Source organism: Lutra lutra, chromosome 9 (genome assembly GCF_902655055.1).
Source record: "Lutra lutra chromosome 9, mLutLut1.2, whole genome shotgun sequence".
NCBI classification, from domain to species: domain Eukaryota; kingdom Metazoa; phylum Chordata; class Mammalia; order Carnivora; family Mustelidae; genus Lutra; species Lutra lutra.
This window is the reverse complement of record NC_062286.1, coordinates 115,923,663-115,945,428: the sequence shown is the minus strand read 5'-3', so window position 1 is coordinate 115,945,428 and position 21,766 is coordinate 115,923,663. Positions and strand designations below refer to the sequence as shown.

Genomic DNA, 21,766 nt, shown 5'->3' with positions numbered 1-21,766 from the left:
CCTCACATAAGAGGAAGTGACTGTGATGGGTGGAACGAGCTATGGGGTTTTCACAGTTTCTGCTTCTAGATTGTGAAATAGGAATCAGAACCAGCTGGGAAATTACCGACAGAAGGCTCCCAAGATGATTGGAGAGTTGTGGCAGGCCCCCTTAGGGCCGGGGCTATGTCCCCAGGCCCCTTGGCTCCAGGTCTGAGGCCCTGCTGTCCCTTTCTCACCCCAGAGCACAAAGGTACACGGCCCGTCATAGTGGAGGGTGTGTTCCATCTTTGGGAACCGTGCAACACCCTGGGCTCAGTGAACTGCCAGCTGTCCAGGAGGAAGGCTCCTGGGAATACAGCCTCCAGGGAGGGGGAGCCCTGTTTTCCCCATTTCAGAGGGATCAGTGGTAAACATGAGCCCTTGGGCGCTCATGGGCGCCCCTGGGTTTGAGGGTACACTTGCAGGGGAAGGGGCTTCCGGTGAATGAAGAGTTAGGTCTTTGGAGGGGGAGGATGGCTTCTGTTTTAGAGGGTGGAGGAGGCCTGCGTGGGGAAGGGATGTCAGCATGTTCATCCTGCAGGGACAACACACCCCACGCCCAGGAGGAGGAGGAGGGGTGCCTCTTCTGTTTCCCCAGCTCTGGGGCCAGCTCTGGGCAGAGGGGGTGCATGAAGAGGAGAAACCTGATATCAAAAGCGCACCCCCTCTTTTGTCCTGAGCACCAACAGCCAGCACACAAGACTGTGTCCTGAGCCCAAGAAGCTGGGAGCTCCTCACTTCTGTGGGGCCCACACTGGACCCTGCCTTCTGTGACTTAGTTTCCCCACGGTTCCCAGCCCTCACCTCCATCCCAGCCACTGACTTGGATGTTGGTGACGCTAAATGGAAGAACCCAAAAGGGAGTCAGAGATGGGATTTGATTGTTCTGTCATAGAACGCGTTTCCTCTTTCCCTGAGATGCTGTTATTGTTCTAGCTTTTTATTTTTTCCTCCCTGAGAGAGCTTGACTGTGGGACCCTTGAGAAGGCACTGGCCTGAGTGTTCCTTTTAGCTCCATTATTCCAACCCAGTGGTGACAGATTATATTTTCCAGAGCTGAAGGCAGCTATAGCCTTTCTCATGCTCTTTGACATGCCTCCCATTGAGAAGTGGGTAAATATTTCTTCCCCCTCGGTAGGCTTGTGATAACACAGGTAGTGAGGTAACTTCCAAAGCTTGACCATAAAATTCCCTGTACTTTTCCCCTGCTCTCCTGGGAAGCTCCTTTTGGAATCTTGCTGCAGGGCTAGGAGGAAGCCCAAACTAGCTCACACACAAAGACCACACTGTAGGGACGCACGTAGGAGTCCTAGCTAAAAGCCCAGCACAGAGTCCAGCCAGTAGCCAGCATCAATCATTAGACATGTAAATGAAGAAGCTTCTGGATGGTTCCAGACCCTAGAAGTTGTTACCCCTAGCCAAGGCCCCAGACATCATACAGAGGAGACAAGCCATTCTTATACCCTGTCTGAATTTCGGATCGCAGGATCACTGATCACAATGAAATCGTTGTTGTGGCACCTGGGGGCTCAGTCAGTTAAGTGTCTGCCCTCGGCTCAGGTCCTGATCTCAGGGTCCTGGGATCCAGCCCCTGTGTCAGGTTCCCTGCTCAGTGGAGAGCCTGCTTCTCACTTTCTCGCTCCTTCTGCCTCTTTCCCTGCTCGTGCTCTTTCTCTCTCTTTCTCAAATAAATAAATAAAATATTTTAAAAAATAATGAAATGGTTGTTTACCACCCCTAAGTTTTGGGGTGTTTTGTTACACAGCAAAAGTGACTCCAACATTGCCCTTGGCAACCTTGTTCCCCATCCCTCCTCATTAGTGTCTACCTTCTTTACTGGGCTTGGTGCCCTTGCTGGCAGGGACCATTGAACCCGGCCTTAGGAGACAGGCTTAGGGGCCTAAAGGACGTTGGTTGGAATCCTGGGCCCACCTGGTCTCTGCACGACTGTGGCCAAGTCACCTCCATGCCCATATCGTACTGCTTGCTCGGCACCCCAAACCGTTCTCATCACGCACTCCCCATCGGGCTCTCTGTCTGTGTCCCCATTTCAGTGTTTGACACCCCCAGTGAGCCACTTACTTCAGCTGGAGACGTTGATGTCATTTTTGGTGACACCCTCTCCCCCTCCCCCCGACATGCTTTCATCTAAACCCATCCTAAATCCTCCCGTGTATGTCTCTCCATGGTCACATCTGCCTGTCAGTTCGCCTCCTTCTCTGTTCCCCTGTTGCATGCGGTCTTCTCCTCACACTGGAGCCGGAGTGCTGCTTTTAAATGAGACATCTGAGCTTGTCACTCTCTTTAAATGGCTTCTCAGGGTTCTTAGGGTCACCTGGGATTCTCCTCATGTGCCTGACTGATCTAACTGCTCTGTCAGACTCACTTCCTTGCTCTTCCCTCATGTTTGGGCTCCTCTGCACTGGCCTTTCACGGGGACTCAGGCGCCTTGCTCCTCCCTCTGTTCCGTGTTCTGGGGATGCCCACCTACTTCTCCTCTTCATTATGGACAAACCCAGAGCATGACCTCTCAGAATTTGTAATCATGTAGTTCTTTTCACTGTTTGTCTTGCCCACTAGAGTGTATGCATCAGAGAGAGCAGGGGTTGGGTCTGCTCTGTGTCCCGTTGAGGATACTCAACAGGTGTTTTTAAACTCAGGAGGGAATGGCGGATTCATGGTAAGCATGTGTGCAGTGACCCCGAATGGTGGCCTCTGGTCTGGTTCTTTCCAGAAGCGGTAGAGCCACAGGACCCTGGCCTTCTTGGGCATCTTACAGTTGCTTTCTCCTCCTATGTTCCTTCTTGGTCTCCTCCATCCCTGGAAACCCTTGGAGCCTGACACTCACGGAGTAAATCACAGTGGTGGCTTCACAGCTATTTCATTCTGGACCCCACTTGGTCAAGGCTGGGCTCTCCTCTTCATGTTGGAAGCTCCCCTGGGTGGATGTTATCAGGGAACAAAAAGGCAGCCTTCTTGGGCCTCTGTTTTGGTGCCTAGCTCTCCTGGTAGGTATCACAGAAAGGAAAGGGGAGGTAAGCCTTATTATGCCTGTGGGGTGGGATAAATCTTGGGATGTTAACACAGAAGACCCCCACCCAAAATTTCCATGCAACGTGTATACAGACCGTTCCCCCAAGCTCCCATTAGGATTAGGCCATGAGACTCAGGCCCCATAAGTTAGGGTGTTAAGAACAAAGAGTTGGTTGAGTTCCTGGATGGGTCTTTTAAACTCAAAGCCAAGACAGTAGAATGTAGAGCTAAGGCTTTTGAGTGTGAGAAACAAGTGACTTGTGAACAGTTTTTGGTTTCCAGCAATTTTACATTGAAAAAAGTAACCAAAGTTCTTTGAAAAAAATTTTTTTAATTAAGTAAACTCTGCCCCCAATGTGGCACTCAAACTCACGACCCTGAGACCAAGAGTCACATCTTCTTTTGACTGAGCCAGACAGGCACCGCCCCCAAATAACCAAAACTCTTAGGAAGCACCCGGTCATTCACGCAACAAGTCTTTATTGAGCATCTAGTTGGGTCTAGCCACTCTTATAGGCACTGGGGATAGAACAGTGAGAAAGAACAAAGGTGACACCCTTGTCCCCAAGGAACTCACATGCATGTGAGTGGGTCACATAATAATCACCAACTGCATGCATAGACTGTCAGATGGTAAGAATGCTACCCGAGTTATATGACTGTATATTGAGGAACGGGGTGCTCGGCTTACAAGAAGATGGTTTATATAGGGCAGTCAGAGCCTTTTATTTTTTTTATTTTTAAATTATCATCACTTTCAAGACTTCCTTTTTAAGCAATCTCTACATCCAATGAGGTGCTTGAACTCACAATCCTGAGATCAAGTGTTGCTGCTCCACTGACTGAGCCAGCCAGGCAAGTTTAGGACAGTCAGAATCTTTTTAGAAAATAACATGATGTTTGGGAGAGATTTGAAAGAAGTGAAGGAGTGGCTACAAGATACCTGGAGAAGAGTGTTCCATGAAGACAGGAGAACAAAGGCAAAGTTCTTGAGGAGGACTGTGAAGGTCAAGGGTCCGCTGTGGCGAGAGCCCAGTGTGCAAATGGGAACATGACAGGAGTTGGGTGGGGCAGCTTGGACAGGGGCTGGTAGGCCATCATGGACTCCCCTTGGCTTTCTTTCAGATCGGCAGGCACTGACGGATTGGAGGAATGATGGGATCCCTTGCTGCTCTGAGGGGAAGAGGCTGAGGTATGCAAGGGTAGGAGCAGGGAGATCAGAGTTAGCAATAATTATAATAAAAAATATGATAATAATTATAGCAATAATCCAGGTGGGTAGACACTGACATGGACCAAGGCGGTACTTTGGAGGTGGTGGGGTGACTGAATTCTGGGTCTGTTTTGAACATAGAGATCGTAAGATGTGGAGTGTGACTTGGACATGAGGTATGAGGGAAAAGAAGATCAAGAATCATTCCAGGATTTTTGACATATGTGGTGGACAGCTTGCAAAATGGCTCCCAGTGATCCCCGCCTTCTGGAATTCATAACTAAGTGCAGTCTCTTTCCCTTGGGTGCAGGCTGCACCTAGCGACTCAGTTCTCAATGAATAGAATACGGAAAAAGTGATGGGATATCACTTCCAAAATTAGGTCTCAAACAGTCTGTGATTCCTGTCTTGCTTATCCTCTCTCTCTCACTACCCTAAGGAAAATCAGCTGTCCTGTTGTAAGCTGCCCGAGGGGGAGATCCATGAGGATCTTCCTGAGGATCTTCAGTCTCAGTCAGGGTCTTTAGTCAGTGGCCAGCAAGAGTGTGAGCCTTGTTCAACCGGAAGTGAGCTTGGAAGCACTTACCCCGCCCCCTGCGTCCCCGCCCCCCGCCCCGCCCCAGGCAAGCCCTGAGTTGACAGTAGCTCCTGACTTCACCTGAGCCAGGGGACCCAGTTACGCTGCACTCAGATTCCTGACCCAGATAAACTGTGAGACAATGTTTGTTGTTTTAAGCCCTGAGTTGCGGAGTAATTATTTTTTTTTAATGCAGCAATGGAAAACTAAAACAGCATGCAAGAGCATTTATACTTTAAAAACAGTGTTAGGGCGTGCCTGGGTGTCTCAGTCGTTAAGTGTCTGCCTTCGGCTCAGGTCATGATCCCAGGGTCCTGGGATCGAGCCCCATATCAGGCTCCCTGCTCAGGGGGAAGCCTGCTTCTCCCTCTCCCACTCCCCCTGCTTCTGTTCCCTCTCTGTCTCTCTCTTTGTCAAATAAATAAAAAAATCTAAAAAAAAAAAAATGGGGTTAGAAAGAATGCCATAAAATGTTTCTGCCCTTTATACAGATTTAACCCCCCTCCCTGCCAAGGTGGAGAAGTTGGAGCTGGGCTGAGAAGGAAATGAGCAGAGCTCAGGAGAACTTAGATAGGAGAGTGGGACTCAGGACCCCTTGTTCTCCCTCCCTGGGGAGGTGGGATGAGTGTCCCCCTCAGGTCTCCTACTCAGCTGCTCCAGCCCTTGTCCTGAGACCCCCCCCGCCCCGGGGGGCTGTGGGGTGGACAGGTGCGTGGAGGGCAGGTGCCCAGGGAGTGGGGGTATGTGTCGTTCCTCAGACCTCCATGGCTTTTCCTGGGGGAGTTCCTCCAGAGGGAAGGGGACAACAGAGACTGAAGTTCCCCCAGTGTCAGGAAGGGAGCAGCCGTGGGAAGCACATCCATGTGTCTGTTCAGTCAGTGCAGGTTTTCCAAGTGTTCACTTGTGCCAGCATCTGTGCTCTGCTTGGGGAGGAACGGGGGCCTCAATAGTTGACCCCATGAGATCAGACACAGCCCTCTTCCCTGGGCCCTTCCTTATCTCCTACACTGTTCCTCAGACATCTTTTGCAAACCTCCAGTTTTGTATTTTTCACTTCATGGAGCCATGCTTTCTTGGTTCTTTGTATGCTTTTTGCTTTTTAAAAAAAATTTATTTTAGATTTGGGCATTTGAAAAAAACATGTTTGCATCCTACCCCAGATTCATTTGTTGAACTCCCCAGAGATTGTGGTATTAGTAGGTGGGGATTTTAGGAGGTCTTCAGGTCATGAGAATGGATCCCTTATGAATGAGATTAATGCCTTATAAAAGACCCCAGAGAGCTCTGCAGACCCTTTTAAAAAATAAACATATAATGTATTATTTGTTTCAGGGGTACACAATTCACCGCACTCACCATAGCATATATCCTCCCCCATGTCCATCCCCCAGCCACCCCATCCTTCCGACCCCCCTCCCCTCCAGCAACTCTTAGTTTGTTTCCTGAGATGAAGAGTCTCTTATGGTTTTTCTCTCCCTATGGTTTCATCTTGTTTCATTTTCCCCTCCTCTCCTATGATTCTCTGTCTTGAGTTTCAAATTCCTCAGATCAGTGAGATAATAGAATTGTCTTTCTCTGACTTATTTCACTTATAAGCATAATACTGTCTAGTTCCATCCACATCATGGCAAATTGTAAGATTTTGCGTTTTTTGATGGCTGCATAGTATTCCATTGTATATATATCACATCTTCTTTATCCATTCATCTGTTGATGGACATCTAGCTTCTTTCCACAGTTTGGCTATGATGGACATTGCTGCTATAAACATTGGGGTGCTCGTGCCCCTTCGGATCACTACATTTGTATCTTTAGGATAAATACACAGTAGTGTAATTGCTGGGTGTTAGGGTAGCTCTATTTTCAACTTTTTGAGGAATCTGCATGCTGTTTTCCAGAGTGGCTGCACCACCTTGCATCCCCGCCAAGTAAGAGGGTTCCCCTTTCTCCACATCCTTGCCGACGTTTCTTGTTCCGTCTTGTTAGTTTTAGCCATTCTGACTGGTGTGAGGTGGTATCTCAAAGTGATTTGGATTTGAATCTCCCTGATGGTTACTGGAATATTTTTCATGTGTCTGTTGGCCATTTGTATGTCTTCTTTGGAGAAGTGTCTGCTCATGTTTTCTGCCCATTTTTTGACTGGAGTATTTGTTTTTTGGGTGTTGAGAGTTTGAGAAGTTCTTTATAGAACCTGGGTACCAGCCCTTTGTCTGTAGTGTCATTTGAAAATATCTTCTCCCATCCCATGGGTTGCTTTTTAGTTTTGTTGACCGTTTCCTAAAATTCAAGTTAGTTAATGTATGGTCTAGTATTGGTTTTACAAGTAGAATTTAGTGATTCATCAATTACATATCACACCAATGCTCATCCCAAGAAATACCCTCCTTACTGCCCATTATCCATTTAACCCATCCTCCCACTCACCTCCCCTCCAGCAATCCTCAGTTTGTGCTCTATAGCTAAGAGTCTCTTGTGGTTTGCCTCCCTTTCTGTTTTTATCTTATTTTATTTTCCCTTCCCTTCCTGTGTTCATCTGTTTTTTTTTTCTTAAATTCCACATGAGTGAAGTAATATATTTGTCTTTCTCTGACTTATTTCGCTTAGCATAATACCCTCTAGGTATTACCTTTCCCATTCTATTGGTTGCCTTTTAGGTTTGTTGATTGTTTCCTTCACTGTGCAGGAGCTTTTTATCTTAATAATGTCCCAATAGTTCATTTTTGCTCTTGTTTTCCTTGCCTCCAGAGACATGTCTAGTAAGAAGTTGCTGTAGCTGAGGTCAAAGAGGTGGCTAGCTTGTTTTCTCCCCTAGGATTTTGATGGTTTCCTGGCTTACATTTAGGTCTTTCATCCATTTTGAATTTATTTTTGTGTATGGTGTAAGAAGGTGGTCCGGTTTCATCCTTCTGCATGTTGTCCAGTTTTCCCTACACCATTTGTTGAAGATACGGTCTTTGTGTGTGTATTTTAATTTTTTAATTTAAATTCAATTAGCCAAGGTATCGTACATCATTAGTTTTTGATATAATGTTCAATGCGTATTTTTTTTTTTTTTTTTTTAGCTGTCTCAAATTCCTAAGAAGCTTGCATTTTCTTCGCAGGAGATCGCAATCTCTTATGCCCCCTGGTGCCATCTTTTGGAACTGCATAATATCTATAGCTCTGAGCCACTACAACAGAGGTCTCTGTTTTCAGCATTTTTTTAAATTCTTTTTTTTTATTAAGAGTACATCATTAGTCTTTGATGTAGTGTTCCATGATTCATTATTTGCACTTCTAAACTCTGCTGTTCTCACTAGTGCTCTGAATCATGAGACAGAAACCATCCCCTCAGGCAGTCCCCAGACAATCCAGATTGATGCACAGTCTGTTCTGTTTCTATCTTGAGGAGGGAGCAGGTATGAGAGGTTTCCTCCTAATTGTGCCAGTACACCAGGCTGGGGGTGACATATGAGTGTACAAAGCTCTGCGAACTTTCCTGCAGCTTTCACTGGAATCCCTGCCTGGTTTTCCATCGGGCTAGGTACCACTGCTTCTCAGTTGGTTTCTAGCATTCTTACAGAGGTATTTTGGTCCACAGATGGTTGTCATTTGGTTGTCTCCATGGAAGAAGGGTTGGGGACTTCTTAGTCTGTCATTTTACTGATGTCACTACTCTAAGTGATATGAAAACAATAATTTTCGCCAGTATCTGGGAGTAGACACATGGAAGTTCTCTCACTGTCATACCATCTGCATTGGACCATTCCAGTTATAAACCCCAAAGTTTGTGACAATTAGTTACAGTAACCATAGCAAACACACTTAGCTCAGTATTTTAAACGATATGTATATATGCCTTTTATTCATTATGTAGAAATGGTATAAATTTAATACATTTCTTACTCTTTGGTCTTTAACAGGGAAATGGAACTTATTCACAATATTTTCCCTCTAATTCATCTTCATGTACCTCCACACCCCCAACTCTAACTAGAGTCTTCTCATTAGGAGGACAAAGCCATAAACCCAAGGATTATGGGAATAAGAGATCTGAGTTCTATTATCCATTCTCTGTGTAACTTGAGGCAAACCCAATCTCTGGGTCTCAACTTCCTCATATGTTACCTGAAGGGTTGGACCGTGGGGTGGACACCATATTGTTTTTAGTCTGTTGAACATTTGTGGCATTGGGTTGGTGGATTCCCTACCAAGCACTTCCTCTCCCTTATAATAATGAGTAAGTGAAAGGCATAGGAAAGGCAATTTCAAGTGACTCTCTGGGATTCATTTTTGGAGGCTGGGAATAAGAAGCTCTCTCTCCGTCCTGACTGCTAAGATGAGGTAATGAATGTCAACATTTCCTGTACTTACCTCTTCCATTATATGGATGAGGCCTAAATGCAGCAAATGCCAGGTAGAGATGAATAGAGATGAGAGAATTTCAAAGAATAAGAGTCTTGGTGGCCCTGGGACCTTAGTCCTAAAACTCTGTGTTGGATGCTGTGAGGAATCTAGAATCCTCCTCAGCTACAGGATCCCATTATACTAATATTTTTCATTTTTATCCCTTGTAAGGAAAGGTTCTTCACTAATATATAGAGCATGCTGGAGAGAGCCCAGACCAACTTTTCCACTTTCTCCTAGTATCTGTCCCCCTAAATTCCCTTGAGCCTCAGTTTCTTCATTCATATGATAAGGATAATCATTCTTATACTCAAATTGCTATGCCAGTAAATACAATGATATGGGAGAAGGAGATGCTTCGTGTACAGGAGATGCCCAACAAATAGTAGTATTGTAGTATCATGAATTTAATCATTTCTCAAGCTGGGTATTGCTCAGAATTCAGAAGTTATAACAAAATAGAAAAATTGAATAAGTAAGGCTTTAGGAACAGAAAAAAAATGGTTGGAAATTGTACTTCAGTGCTCTGTGGATATGGGAACTTTATCACCTGGCATCCCTTAGGACAATGCTGACTTTAAGAAAACTGGCTTGACAAGGAGATGTTTTCTCTCCTATTATTGGAGCTCCAGAAGTGGGGTGGGAACCAGGAACAATATGGCCGTGTAATGTTGTCAACCCACATTCTCTACATCTTTGCACTTCTCTACAGCAGATTTTTCCTCAGCTTGGTTCCCCTCATGGTCATTAGATGTTTCTCTGGAGCACCTGGGGCAAACTTATTGCCTGTTCCTAGCCAGCAGGAGAGAGAATTGCATTAGTTTCCCAGATTTTTCTGCAAGTCTGTCCTTTTCACTTATGGACACAAATTGGCTTAAGCCAGTCTCCTGTCTGAGTTAACTATGAGTAGGGAGTCATGAAGTGATCTGGTTTCATCTAGCTCTTGGGGGCTGGTTATTGAATATTGGAATGTCAACCAAAATATCCCTCATCATTCAATTGACCTTTCTGAGTTTGTTTCTCCTCCTGTAAATCACTTAACTCACAGGTTGCTGAGAGATGAAATGTACAATGCATCTTCAATAATAGCCTAATCTAGTAATTCAGTGAGTAGAGGATTGGTTAACTGAAATGATAGCCCATAATTGGGGGTGGAGGAGACAAACTCACTAGTCACAAACACCTTGGTGCCCGGACCTGACTGGAACTCCATGTTAGGTTTCCCCTCCTTGAACTTCACGCAGTAGTAAGTGCCGGCGTCTGCAAGAGAGATTTCACTGATGTGGATGGAAAAGTCTGTGTTGCCAACTTTGGTGGGGTGTCCAATTTCTTTTACTCTGGGAAAGAAACCTTCTTTGAAATTGTAGATTAATTCCCGGTTTGGCCCATTTCCCTTGAACCATAAGACGGGTCCTTTTGGGAATGAATCTGGTACACTGCAACTCAAGGTGATTGTCTCTCCAACTGATACAGTCTGTGTCATCTCAGCTTGTTGCACCTGGAATATCTCATGTGTGGTTCCTGCAAAGAAATGCAAAATCATTTCCCATTTCCCATGCTCTAGCCCAGGCGGGACTGAAGAACTTGGATCCAGATCGTGGGTGAGCCTCATTCATTACTTATTTTAATGATGTGAGTCAGTGCAGTGGACAAAAATGTATCACCTCTCCCATTCCATGTCCCAGCCCCTAACCAGGGAAAGAAGAGGACAGGGAGGGAGAGGACTGGGATTATGCGTGGATAGTGTTTATAGAGAGAGACTAGTCCCTCTCCCATCTAGATGCCAAAAATCACTCAACACATTTGGAGATGGGTCCAAGTGTCCTCTGCTGACCTCATAGCTATAGGGAGTTTGGGATTGACCTTCATCTCTTCTGAAGGGTAAGCAGCTAACTGAATTTGTGGAGATATTAGTGTTGAGAGGTGTGGAGAAAGGGCAAGTCAAGAGATAGCAAACCTAGAGAATGGGGAGCCATTTAGGACTACTGTGTTCATGTAGGCAGAGTGTGGCTCCTCTGCTTATCTGTCGGTGGGGGGGGGGAGAAAGAGACAGTTTCCTCTTCTAAATAAAAGAGAATAGAACCTCAAGGGACCTTATCAATTTTGGAGAGCCTACAAACTGATCTCCAACACCCACTACCACCAACATCACTACCCCATATTAGTCAGGTCCTGGTAATCTCTCTCCTTTTCAGGCAAACCATCAAAAGCAAAGATGGGCTAAGGTGTGGGTTAGAGAAACAAAATCTTGGCTGGTGAGGCTGGGAGAAAATGGAGGGTAAGCTGCCTATGCTCACAGTTTTTAGCTTGAGGGATCTTATGTAAATTTTCCGTGGCCCATTGGGTATGATGGAATGTGGCTGGACTTGAAGAGAACATCACAGAGGAAGACTAGTTTTCCCAGAAGAACAGATAGACACACTAATCTCACATATTGAATGTCATTAATCCACAGAGTGGCAAGAAGTAGCAAACACTGGTTGTCCTCAGAGAAGAGAACAACAGAGCTGGGGTTAGACTAGGTCAGGGCAGTTCAGGGAAAGATCCAAGAGCCAGGAGAGTGACTGAACTCCTCCAGGACAGCTTTTCCAAACAAGATGTGGGGGTGGGTGATATCAATCCCCATCCTTCTGGCTCCCTAGAATCCATAGTAGGAGACCACACTCACTCATTGATTTCCTGTGGGGAATGGGGTCCCTGAGTGCCCTGTGGTGGCCCTTCAGGGACCTGCCACCAGGCCTCAATCACGTTCCAGTTAGAAATGGCTGAGTGGATTTGGGCAAGTTTGTAGAGATTCTGCTTACCTGTGGATCCCTTCACTTTGGCTCAGGAAGTATTGGGCTTAGGGGGCAAACTCTAACCTGTGTTACAATTTAATCCTGAACCTATAAGATAAGATGTGGCTACAAGAGACAGTGAATGGAAATTGGGTCTCAGAACATAGGTTAGAAGATACTCAATGGAGAGCTCTTATTCCAGAATTGTCCGCCAGACCTTAGAAAAGCCAGCAGGCCACATAGGTCTCAATATTCTCACTTTTTGGATCATAAAGTGCACACTTGTAGTTGTATTATATCTACTTGGTGCCTTTTTATGTGAGAGTTTCCCTTGCCATATGTCATCACTGGCTTGGTGGAGTTGGCCGTCAGGGCAGGGCATGGCCTGTCAACATGGCTTAATTCAGTAGTAGGCATGGGACCACAGAATGGTTAATTAATAGGGCCATCTGCAGAACCTAACTTATAGGGTGGTTTGTGATTGAAGGGACACAGAATCTAGTGTGTAGTGATGATTTGGTACGTTTCAGATTTTAAAAAATTTATTTATACAGACCAAGGGGATGGAGTTTGTCAAGCTGTACTCACCATTCACAGATACAACGGTGCCTGAACCAGATACATACGACATGTCAGGGTGCGCTATGGTTAGTTTCACACAGTAATAGGTGCCCACATCTTTGGGCGACACGTTACTGATGCGGATGGAATAGTCTGTCTGGTTGAACTCTGTGTTTTCCACTTGGGTTACTCGGGGGAATTTGCCTCCGTTGAAATTGTAAATTAACTTTCGTTCTTGCCCATTCTCCCTGAACCACAAGACAGGCCCTGCTGGGGAACGAGCAGACACGTTGCAGCCCAGTGTCAAGATCTCTCCAGCTCTGACTGAAACTGAACTCTCAGGCTGGGTCACCTGGAATTCTTGATCCGAAGTTCCTGGAAAGAAAATTGGCTTCATTTCTCATGTTCTTTGTCTTAGCCCAGGATGTTCTGAGAGTGTGGTTCTAGGTCAAAGTGGGGACTCATTACACACTCTTTTAGCAACATGTACTGGTGCGAAGGTATGAAAATTACAAACTGGGTTGTCATAGGGGGTGAGGGGAAGAGGACTCCATGGCCTGGAGCATAGTAGATACTGTATAAACAGGGGAACTTGCTGCATAACAAATTACTGCAAACTTAATAGTTTAAGAAAACACATATTATTTCATAGTTCCTGTGGACCAGGAGTTCAGGCACAGCTCAGCTTAGCTGTCATACACAGAGGGAAGATGATGTGAAGACACAGGGGGAATGCTGTGTACAATCTGAGGATGGTCTGAGGCTACCAGAAGCTAGGAGAGAGGCCTGGAACAGATTTCTCCTCATAGTTTATACCAGCTTCAGTTATAATTGCCAAGCTTGAAAGCAACCAAGATGACCTTCAGTAGGTGAATGGATATAGAAATTGTGGTACATTCAGACAGTGGAATATTATCCAGTGCTAAAAGAAATGAGATAGTAAGCCCTGAAAAGATATGGAAGAAACTTAGTCTAAAGGAGACACCTGCATACTGCAGAATATCATATTCCCAGAATTTGATATTCTGGGAAAGGCAAAACTACGGATACTGGGAATATATCAGCTATTGCCAGTGTTAGGTGGAAAAAGATAAATACGCAGAATACAGAGGATTTTTAGGGCAGTGAAGCTACTCTGTATAATGCTATAAAAGTGGATATCACTATACATTTGTCCAACCCCATAGACTATACAATACCAAGGGTAAAACAGAATGTGAATTATGGACTTTGGGTGTTAATGACATACTAGTGTAGGTTCATCATTTGTAATAAATGTACCACTCTGGTGGAGGATATTGGTAAGGGGAGAGACTGATGTGTGGGGACAGGGAGTGGTATGGGAAATCTTTGCACCTTCTGCTCCATTCTGGTGTGAGCCTAAAACAGTTTTAAAATATGAGGTCTATTTATAAAAAAGTCATTTCCATATCAAAGGTCATCTAGATTTTCTTCTATGATATTTTGAAGGAATTTTATAGTTTTGTGTTTTACATTTGAGTTATTTTTATGAAAGTTTTTAGGTCTGTGTCTAGAATCAATTTTTTTTTTTTTTGCACGTGGATGTCAGGATGTCCAATTGCTCCAGCAACTCTGTTGAAAAGACTCTGTTGCTCCTATCCCGAAGATCAGTTGGCTATATTTATGTGTGTGTATTTCTGGACTTTCTATTCTGTTGCATTGATCTGTGTGTTGATTCTTTCATCAATGCCACTGTTTCAATTACTGTAGCTTTCTAGTAAGTCTTATTCTCTGACTTTGTTCTTCTCCAACATTGAGTTGGCTATTCTGGATCTTTAAATTCTCCACATGAACTTTAGAATCAGTTTGTCAATATCCATCAAATACTTTGTTCTTACATTGATTGGGATTGCATTTAATCCTTAGATGAAGTTGGGCAGAATGGGTATCCTGACAATATTGAGTCCTCCCATCCATGAACATGGGATGTATCTTTATTTGTTTAGTTCTTCTTTGATTTAAAACTGATTGCTTTAATCGGTTTTATAGCTTTCTTTATATAGATCTTATACATATAATAGGAGATTTATACCTATTTTTCTTTTTTGAGGGGTGATAATGTACTTGGTCACATGTGTTTTTAGTATATAGAAACATAACTGATTTTTTAAAAGAAAAGTGTGGAATTTAATCTTTATTTACAGGACACTGCAAGATAGGAGATTCCACATAGAAATAAGAAACCCACTGAGAGGAGGAGCTTCATACAGTTTGTACAGTTTGGAACTGGTCAAGTAGAGTTTTGTTGTAAAAAGTGCTACAATAAAAAAAAAAAACACATTTGAAAAGAGTTCTTAGTAGAGAAACAGTAAGATAAACTTCTACCAGAGTACACAACAAACAACTTTCTGCCTAAGCTGTATAATCTAAAAGTTAAAGGTCCCAGGAGTGCCATCCTGAACCTGGAACGTATAGCCTTCAGAGGTAGTTTCTGGACAACATTTTGATCTTCCTCTTCCTCTACAGAGAAATACTTCTCAATCAAGTTTAATGAAGCTTTGTATACAGACTCATTTTCATGGTTTTGTAGAGCCTCTATTTTGTCCAAATCTTCACATTCTTCAATCATTATACTAAGTTTCTCAGTTTCACCTAGTTTCTCAGCAGCCTAAATGGTGTTTGAAACAGCATCCAGAATAACCAGAATAATTTTGGTATCCTTTGCAGTTAAGAGGTTCATCAATGGTTCTATTATGCCACAATGAACAAGGTATACAATCTGTTCAACTGTCCCACCACTTGTATAGTTGGTCACAGCCCAGACAGCTTCCTTTTGTGTCTTAAAGTCTGCCTTAGAGAGAACACCAATGAAGAATGGGACTAACCCATGATTCACAACTTGCTGTATCTGGTCGTGGCGGCCAGCTGTGATGTTTGATGTTGTCCACGTGGCTTCCTTCTGAATATTAGTTTTGGGGTTCATTAGCAGGCTGGGAAAGATAGCAAGTGCCCCTGCATCTATTCAACCTGAGTCTGTTCATCTGTCCCAGTGACAATATTTCCTATGGCTCTTAGTGCAGAAGTCACAATGGGCAATTCAGTAGCTCCTAGAAGCTTCACAAGCTGGGGCACAATTCCTGTTTTCACAACCATTTCAGTCCATTCATTTGGACCATCAGTAAGGTAGGAAATGGCCCAGGTATCTGGCAAGACTTCTGGATCATCGTGATGCAGGAGAATTAGGAAGGTAGGAAGGTAGAAAGTATCTGCTAAGGTAGATAGGTAAAGAACTAAGGTAGGAAGAATCTGCTTGACAGCATCTAACGGGGGTGCAGGATTCTTGTGACAAAGGTTTGAAAGTGTCCAAGTAAGGTTACGTAAGTAGCCACATGCTAACGATGACATATCAGGAACCACAAGGAGAGCCAAAAGCGGATCAGCTGCACTGTACTTGATAACCAAGTCTCGAAAAACTGAACCGTCACCTTCAATGTTTCCTAGAGCCCATACAGCTTGTTCACTGATGTGGGCATGGGAAGATGCCAACAGAGAAATGAATGCTGGGCTAGCACCTCCATCTACCACAGCCTTGGTCTGTTCTGATGTCCCAGAAGCAACGTTAGTGAGAGCCCAAGCAGATTCAAACTGAATGGGACTACAGTCTGTTCTGCCCAAGAAGGACACAAATTTTGGAATCAAACCAGTCCAGATTATGTTGTCTATGGGGGTGCTGCTTTTCTTGAGAAGGCAGTTTCCTAGCAGTTTGAGTAGCCTGGAGCTGGCTTTCCAAATTGTTGCTATTTATGCCTTTGACAATGTCATCAACAGACCAATTTACAGTGCCCTGGTTGTTGCGGTTTTCCGGCAGTGGAGAGGTAGCATCATTGGGAAATGAGCTTATGTTTCTCCTTTTCAGCATCTGGTCATCCTTCTTAACTTTCCTCAGCTCCACATTAGCTTCTATTTGACGCCACCTCATTTCTGTACTGTCTTTCCCCTTGTTCTTGAATCTGTTAAGGCGGGCAGTTGGTGAATTAGCATTCTCGTTGGTGGACATGGTTATGAGACAAAGGGAGAAAGCTACACGGCTGGCTCAGGCTTCTAGGGGAGGCAGTCTGGGATGCGCAGGCTGCGGGTCAGCTGCCCTCAAAACATCCACCATGGATCACCCATAATTGATTTTTTAATGTTGATTTTGTATCCTTGCTGAACATGCTTATTAACCCAGAGGTTTTTTTTTTTTTTTTAAGTAGATTCTTTGGGATTTTCTATGTAGACAGTCACATCTGCAAATAAGGGAAGTTCTTTTTCTTCCTTTTAAACTTCCTTCCGTTCCCTTCCCTTCCCTTCCGTTCCCTTCCCTTCCCTTCCCTTCTCTTCTCTTCCCTTCCCTTTCTCCTTCTGTCCCTTCCATTCCATTCCTTTCTTCCTGTCCCTCTCTCTCCTACAATTTCTAGTACTATGTTGAATAAGAGTTGTGAGTAGGGACATCCTGCCTCCATCCTTACCTTACGAAAAAAAAAATCAATCTTTCACCACTAATGGTGGTATAATAATGGTGGTATAATAATGATAGCTACAGGGTTTTTTGTAAATGTTCTTCATCAAATTGAAGAAGTTGCCTCCTATTTCTAGTTTGCTGTGAGTTTGCATCATGAATGGGTGTTAGATTTGTCAAATGACTTTTCTGCATCACTTGATATGCTCATGCAATTTTTCTTCTTTAATTTGTTGATGTGATGGATTACAGTGATTGTTTTTCAAATGTTGAAACAGCTTTGCATGCCTGGAATAAACCCTTCTTAGTCATGGTATATAACTTTACATGTTTGAAATTCTATTTGCCAAATTTTGCTCAGGATTCTTGCATTTAGATTCACGAGACATATTGGTCTGTAGTTTTTTTTTTTTAATGTACAATCTATCTGGTTTTGTTATCAAGGTAATAATGGCCTCATCAAATGAGCAGGGAAGCGTTTCTTCTACTATTTTCTGGAAAAGATTTTTATGAGCTTGGTATTCCCATTAAAATGTGTTTGCTAACATTCTCTAGTGGGTGTGCTACTCATATATTTTACCTTTTCCTAAAACATCCAAGCTTTCTTCCTCCTTGCTTATACTCAGATAAAGGTCTTGGGTTCCTCTTTCATCTGATCTAAATCCCTTGAGCCGTCTTCTGTGACAATTGGGACTCAAAGCCTCTGCCAACATGGACCAATGGCTTTGGGAAAGAGACTCCACATGCTTCTTTAGCTTTTTCAGCAAGCAAAGGCAGAACTGCCTAGTTCTCTTAGAGACCCTGCAGGGTTCAGCTTCCCTCACTGACCCAGAGAGATCTCTAGTTGACCACTTCTGGTCAATATTCCATGAGCATGCAAACCTCTGCAAATTTTTAACAGTGATTATCTTAGGATGAAAACATTGTGAATTGTTTTCTTGCTTTAAAATTTCATGTTCTCCAACATGATTTTCTTCATTGAGAAGTTGTATCTTTGTGGTGGCAATAAATTGGAATGACAGGTTCTTTGTTCCTAAGGGATGGGGGAGGAGCGCTCTAATGTGTGCTGTGCTCAGCCCTGTGACTATTAGCATGTGCCCATTCCCCGAACAAAAGGGTGTGGAACAGACTAGGCCACTAGGAGATTTTGGGAACTGGGAACCATTCCAATCTAGTTCTACAAATTCTGGATGGGATAGAGAAAACCCTCCCCCAGGAAATTCTAGGTAAACGGGTAAGGTCAACACAGTAAACTAGCATAGGGGGTCCTCGTCACACATCCTTGAGCCCCAGCTCACCTGTGAATTTCAGTAGCAGAGTCAGCAGCAGGGATGGCAGTGGTGGGCAGGATCGGGAGGCAGGGACAGGCATCATGGTGGCCCTGGAGCCTTCTCTGTCCGAATGTTGTCCTGGAGAGGCCCAGGACACTCTGCTCTGAGGAGAGAAGACACTCCCTGCCTCCATGATGCCAGAGGAAGGGGATGATGATGAGAGGAAAGACCATGGGATTTTAACAGTTTTTCTTTGAGATTATCAAATAGACAGGCAAGGTGAACACAAGCTGAGAAGTTGCTGCTAGAAATGATTAGTTTTCCAGAGTTAAGGGCATGTCATAGACTTGTGCTCATTCCTGAGCCTCGTCCCAACTGTGGTCTCACCAGGCTGCACCCCGGCTGATGTAGAAGCCCAGAGACATGGTGTGGGAAAGAGGTTAGAATTTTGGAGGTGGTGATGATTTGTGTCTTAAAGATTTTTTTTTATTTATTTGACAGACAGATCACAAGTAGGCAGAGAGGCAGGCAGAGAGAGAGAGGATGAGGAGGCAGGCTCCCTGCTGAGCAGAGAGCCGGATGTGGGACTCGATCCCAGGATCCTGAGATCATGACCTGAGCCAAAGGCAGAGGCTTTAACCACTGAGCCACCCAGGCGCCCCTGATTTGTGTCTTAGAGGATGGAAGGGGCTACAGGGAGGGTAGGGCTGGGAGAACACACTGCAAGAAGGAAAGTAACACACCTAGAAACACACCTGGAAGGTTAGGGCTGCCTCTGTTGTCTGTGCTTGGTCTGGGGCCAGCTCTGGGGGAAAAGAGTAGAGGGACAGAAGAAATACTCTTAGAAAGAGAAAGGAACCAGTATGCTGGCTTCTTTCTTTCTCACCTCTGCAATGGGCTCTACCCAAGCACAAAGGCTGTGTTGGAACTCTCAGTCTATACTCAGCTGGTGACACTTTAGTGTCTCCGAGTCCATAGTCAGGCACTGACTATTAGGGTGATTTTCCTGTTGCTTCCTTGTGAGCTGTGCCTCCTCAGGGATCAATAGGATGTTAAGGCCAGGAGAGGTGTTAGAACAAGAGGAGAGTCCACAGCAGGCCCAAACTGCATATAGGAGATGAGAAGACTCCTTTCCCCTTGTGATGTCACCATCCTATCACATTGTTCTGGAATGATGAATTCCATGCAGGGGTGCCATCCATGGCCTCTGGTGAGGGCTATACAGGAACTTTCCTCCAGGTCCAGTATCCTATACTTCTTCTCACCTTCAGCAGACTTCACATCTCCCATCAGACTCTAAACTCTACAGATCCCAGATGCCTTGATGGTCAAGATCATTGGCTTTGCAACCAGATGTAGTTTAGGTTCCAATCCTGAATCCACTTCTTGGTGGCTAACCTACATATCCTTTGACCATGAAATTTTCATTTGTATAGCTGAAATACTCACAAGTGAGTTCTTATTCGGCCCTCGGACATTTTCTTCTCCCCTTCAGCATGTGGCACATCCTCTACCCATTTGGCCAAACCAAGAAGGACCCATGTTCTACATCCTCAATTGTCCACTCATGTCTACACATTCCCAGACCCTGTTAGTTTTACCTCCCAAACACTTCTTGAATCTATTTCTCCATCTCCATTGTCATCTCTGTGTGAATGAAAACTATTAATTCCCAATATGCTATCTCTAAATCTTCTGCCCACTGTTAAGCTCTACCTTCTACTTTATCTAGGGTCTTCTACAACACAGATCTGAGTAAACTCCTTTTTTGTGTAAATCATTTTGTAGATTCTCATTGCCCTTGTATATTAAGACTGCTGTATGGTGTTTGGTCTATGGCATATACTATGTGGTATATCTTACGTTGTATGTGGTATATGATGTATGGTGTATGGTATGTGGTATTTGGCAATGGCATATTGTATATGCCATGTGGTATATGATATGTGGTATACAGTATATTGTATATGGCATATAGTGTGGTACATGGTATGTGGTATATGGTATATTATGTGGGCATACATGTCTGGTATGTGGTGTATAATATACTGTAAGTATAGTGTAAACAATCCATCCTTTCTTGACTTGCTTGGTCCTTAGAGACAAAAGAATCCCCACATTTTCTGGTCCCCCCACAGCCTCTCCCCTTCACATTGAGTTCCCTGGGAAACAGGTGCTGAGATGAATATTAAGCAGATCATTTCCAGGGAGTGCTTTAGGATCCAATGGTGGCTAGGAGAAGGGAGCAGAATTGTATAGAAGAAGTTGAGTTGCAGTAAGGTCCCAAAGAAGACCTCAGCTGATCTCCCGTGGAGCTCTGGTGCTAGGATGTTCCTTCAGAGTTCTCCTGAGCTGGGTTGAGAGGTTGGACCTTTACATCCCTGTTGATGAGCCACTGGATGTGGCAAGGTCCCACGCTTGATCTTGGGCATGGTGGCTTTCTTCTGCTGAGGCCATCTCAAAGAGGGCTGACAGCTGAGGGCCATATCCTCAGGCCTGGTGTATCACAGCACCCACCACCCTCTGCAGAGCCCCTTCCACATCAATTCCTCAGGCTCAGGACATGGATTAACTGCATCCCCCACTGAGGTCTTAAAGCTACCCTACCTCACCCAAGCTCTCAGAGTTCCCTGACTCCACTCTGTCTAACCTGGGTTTTACTAATTGGAAACACTTAGGGTGAATATCTTGGAGGACTGAGAAGCAGGTTCTTTTGAGATCTCTGAGGGCCAGGCTTTGGAGTGAGCTCTAGCAGAAGACAGAGGGTAGAGAAAGGAAGAGGAACCTTAGACCTGTGAAGTAAGATAAAATCTGGGTATAGAAAGACAGAAGTCTCCCCATGCCACAATTCCTCACCTTGTCCCCCAACAAGGTGCAAGAGGCAGAGATCCAGCTGAGGATATGATGTTGACATATTTAATAGACTTAATTTTTGAAATAGCTTTACATTTAGAGTAAAATTGTGACAATAGTACAGAGTTCCCATATACAGCTGCACACAGCTTCCCCTCTTATTAGTATCTGACAGTAGCATGGTGTATCTGTGATAATGAACCATTATTATTAACCAAAGTCCATAGTATATTTAGATTTTTGTCTTATTTTGGGTCCTTATAACAAAACAGCATAAACTGGATGCCTTGAAACAACAGGAACTTATTTCTCACAGTCGTAGAGGCTGGAAGTCTGAGATCAGGGTGCCATGATATTTGGATTGTGATGAGAAGTCTCTTTGTGGTTGTGGACTGCGGACAACTTGCATTCTCATGTGTGGGTGGGGTGATCTGGCTGTCTGGCCCCTTTTCATGAGGGCATTGATCCCATTCATGAGGACTCCACCCTCAAGACCTCATTACTTGTCAAAGTTCCCACCTCCAAATCCCATCACAATGGGAATCAGATTTCAACACATGAACTTTGGAGAAACAGAAACATTCACTCCAAAAGAGATTTTCTTGGTTTTTACAC

The 21,766-nt window shown here is 44.4% G+C and overlaps 1 protein-coding gene and 1 pseudogene across 7 annotated transcripts; both read right to left on the bottom strand.

Annotated features, from left to right (window-relative positions):
- Window positions 1-24: 24 nt before the first annotated feature.
- On the bottom strand, window positions 25-19,419 carry LOC125108190 (signal-regulatory protein delta-like). 7 transcript variants are annotated; one of them, XM_047743640.1, is made up of 6 exons: window positions 19,185-19,419; window positions 18,326-18,485; window positions 12,596-12,943; window positions 10,581-10,751; window positions 10,401-10,490; window positions 9,134-10,016 (listed from the first exon to the last, which is right to left on the bottom strand). In XM_047743640.1, exons 2-6 carry the CDS (start codon window positions 18,399-18,401, stop codon window positions 9,937-9,939), a joined length of 765 nt encoding a protein of 254 aa, XP_047599596.1. In that variant the 5' UTR covers window positions 18,402-18,485; window positions 19,185-19,419; the 3' UTR covers window positions 9,134-9,936. The 7 variants fall into 7 exon arrangements, with proteins under 7 accessions (XP_047599595.1, XP_047599596.1, XP_047599590.1 ...); XM_047743639.1 differs by lacking the exon at window positions 9,134-10,016 and adding an exon at window positions 25-65 and having other exon boundaries at window positions 10,401-10,751; XM_047743634.1 differs by having other exon boundaries at window positions 10,401-10,751.
- LOC125108189 (importin subunit alpha-1-like) lies at window positions 14,956-16,601 on the bottom strand (annotated as a pseudogene).
- Window positions 19,420-21,766: the final 2,347 nt, after the last annotated feature.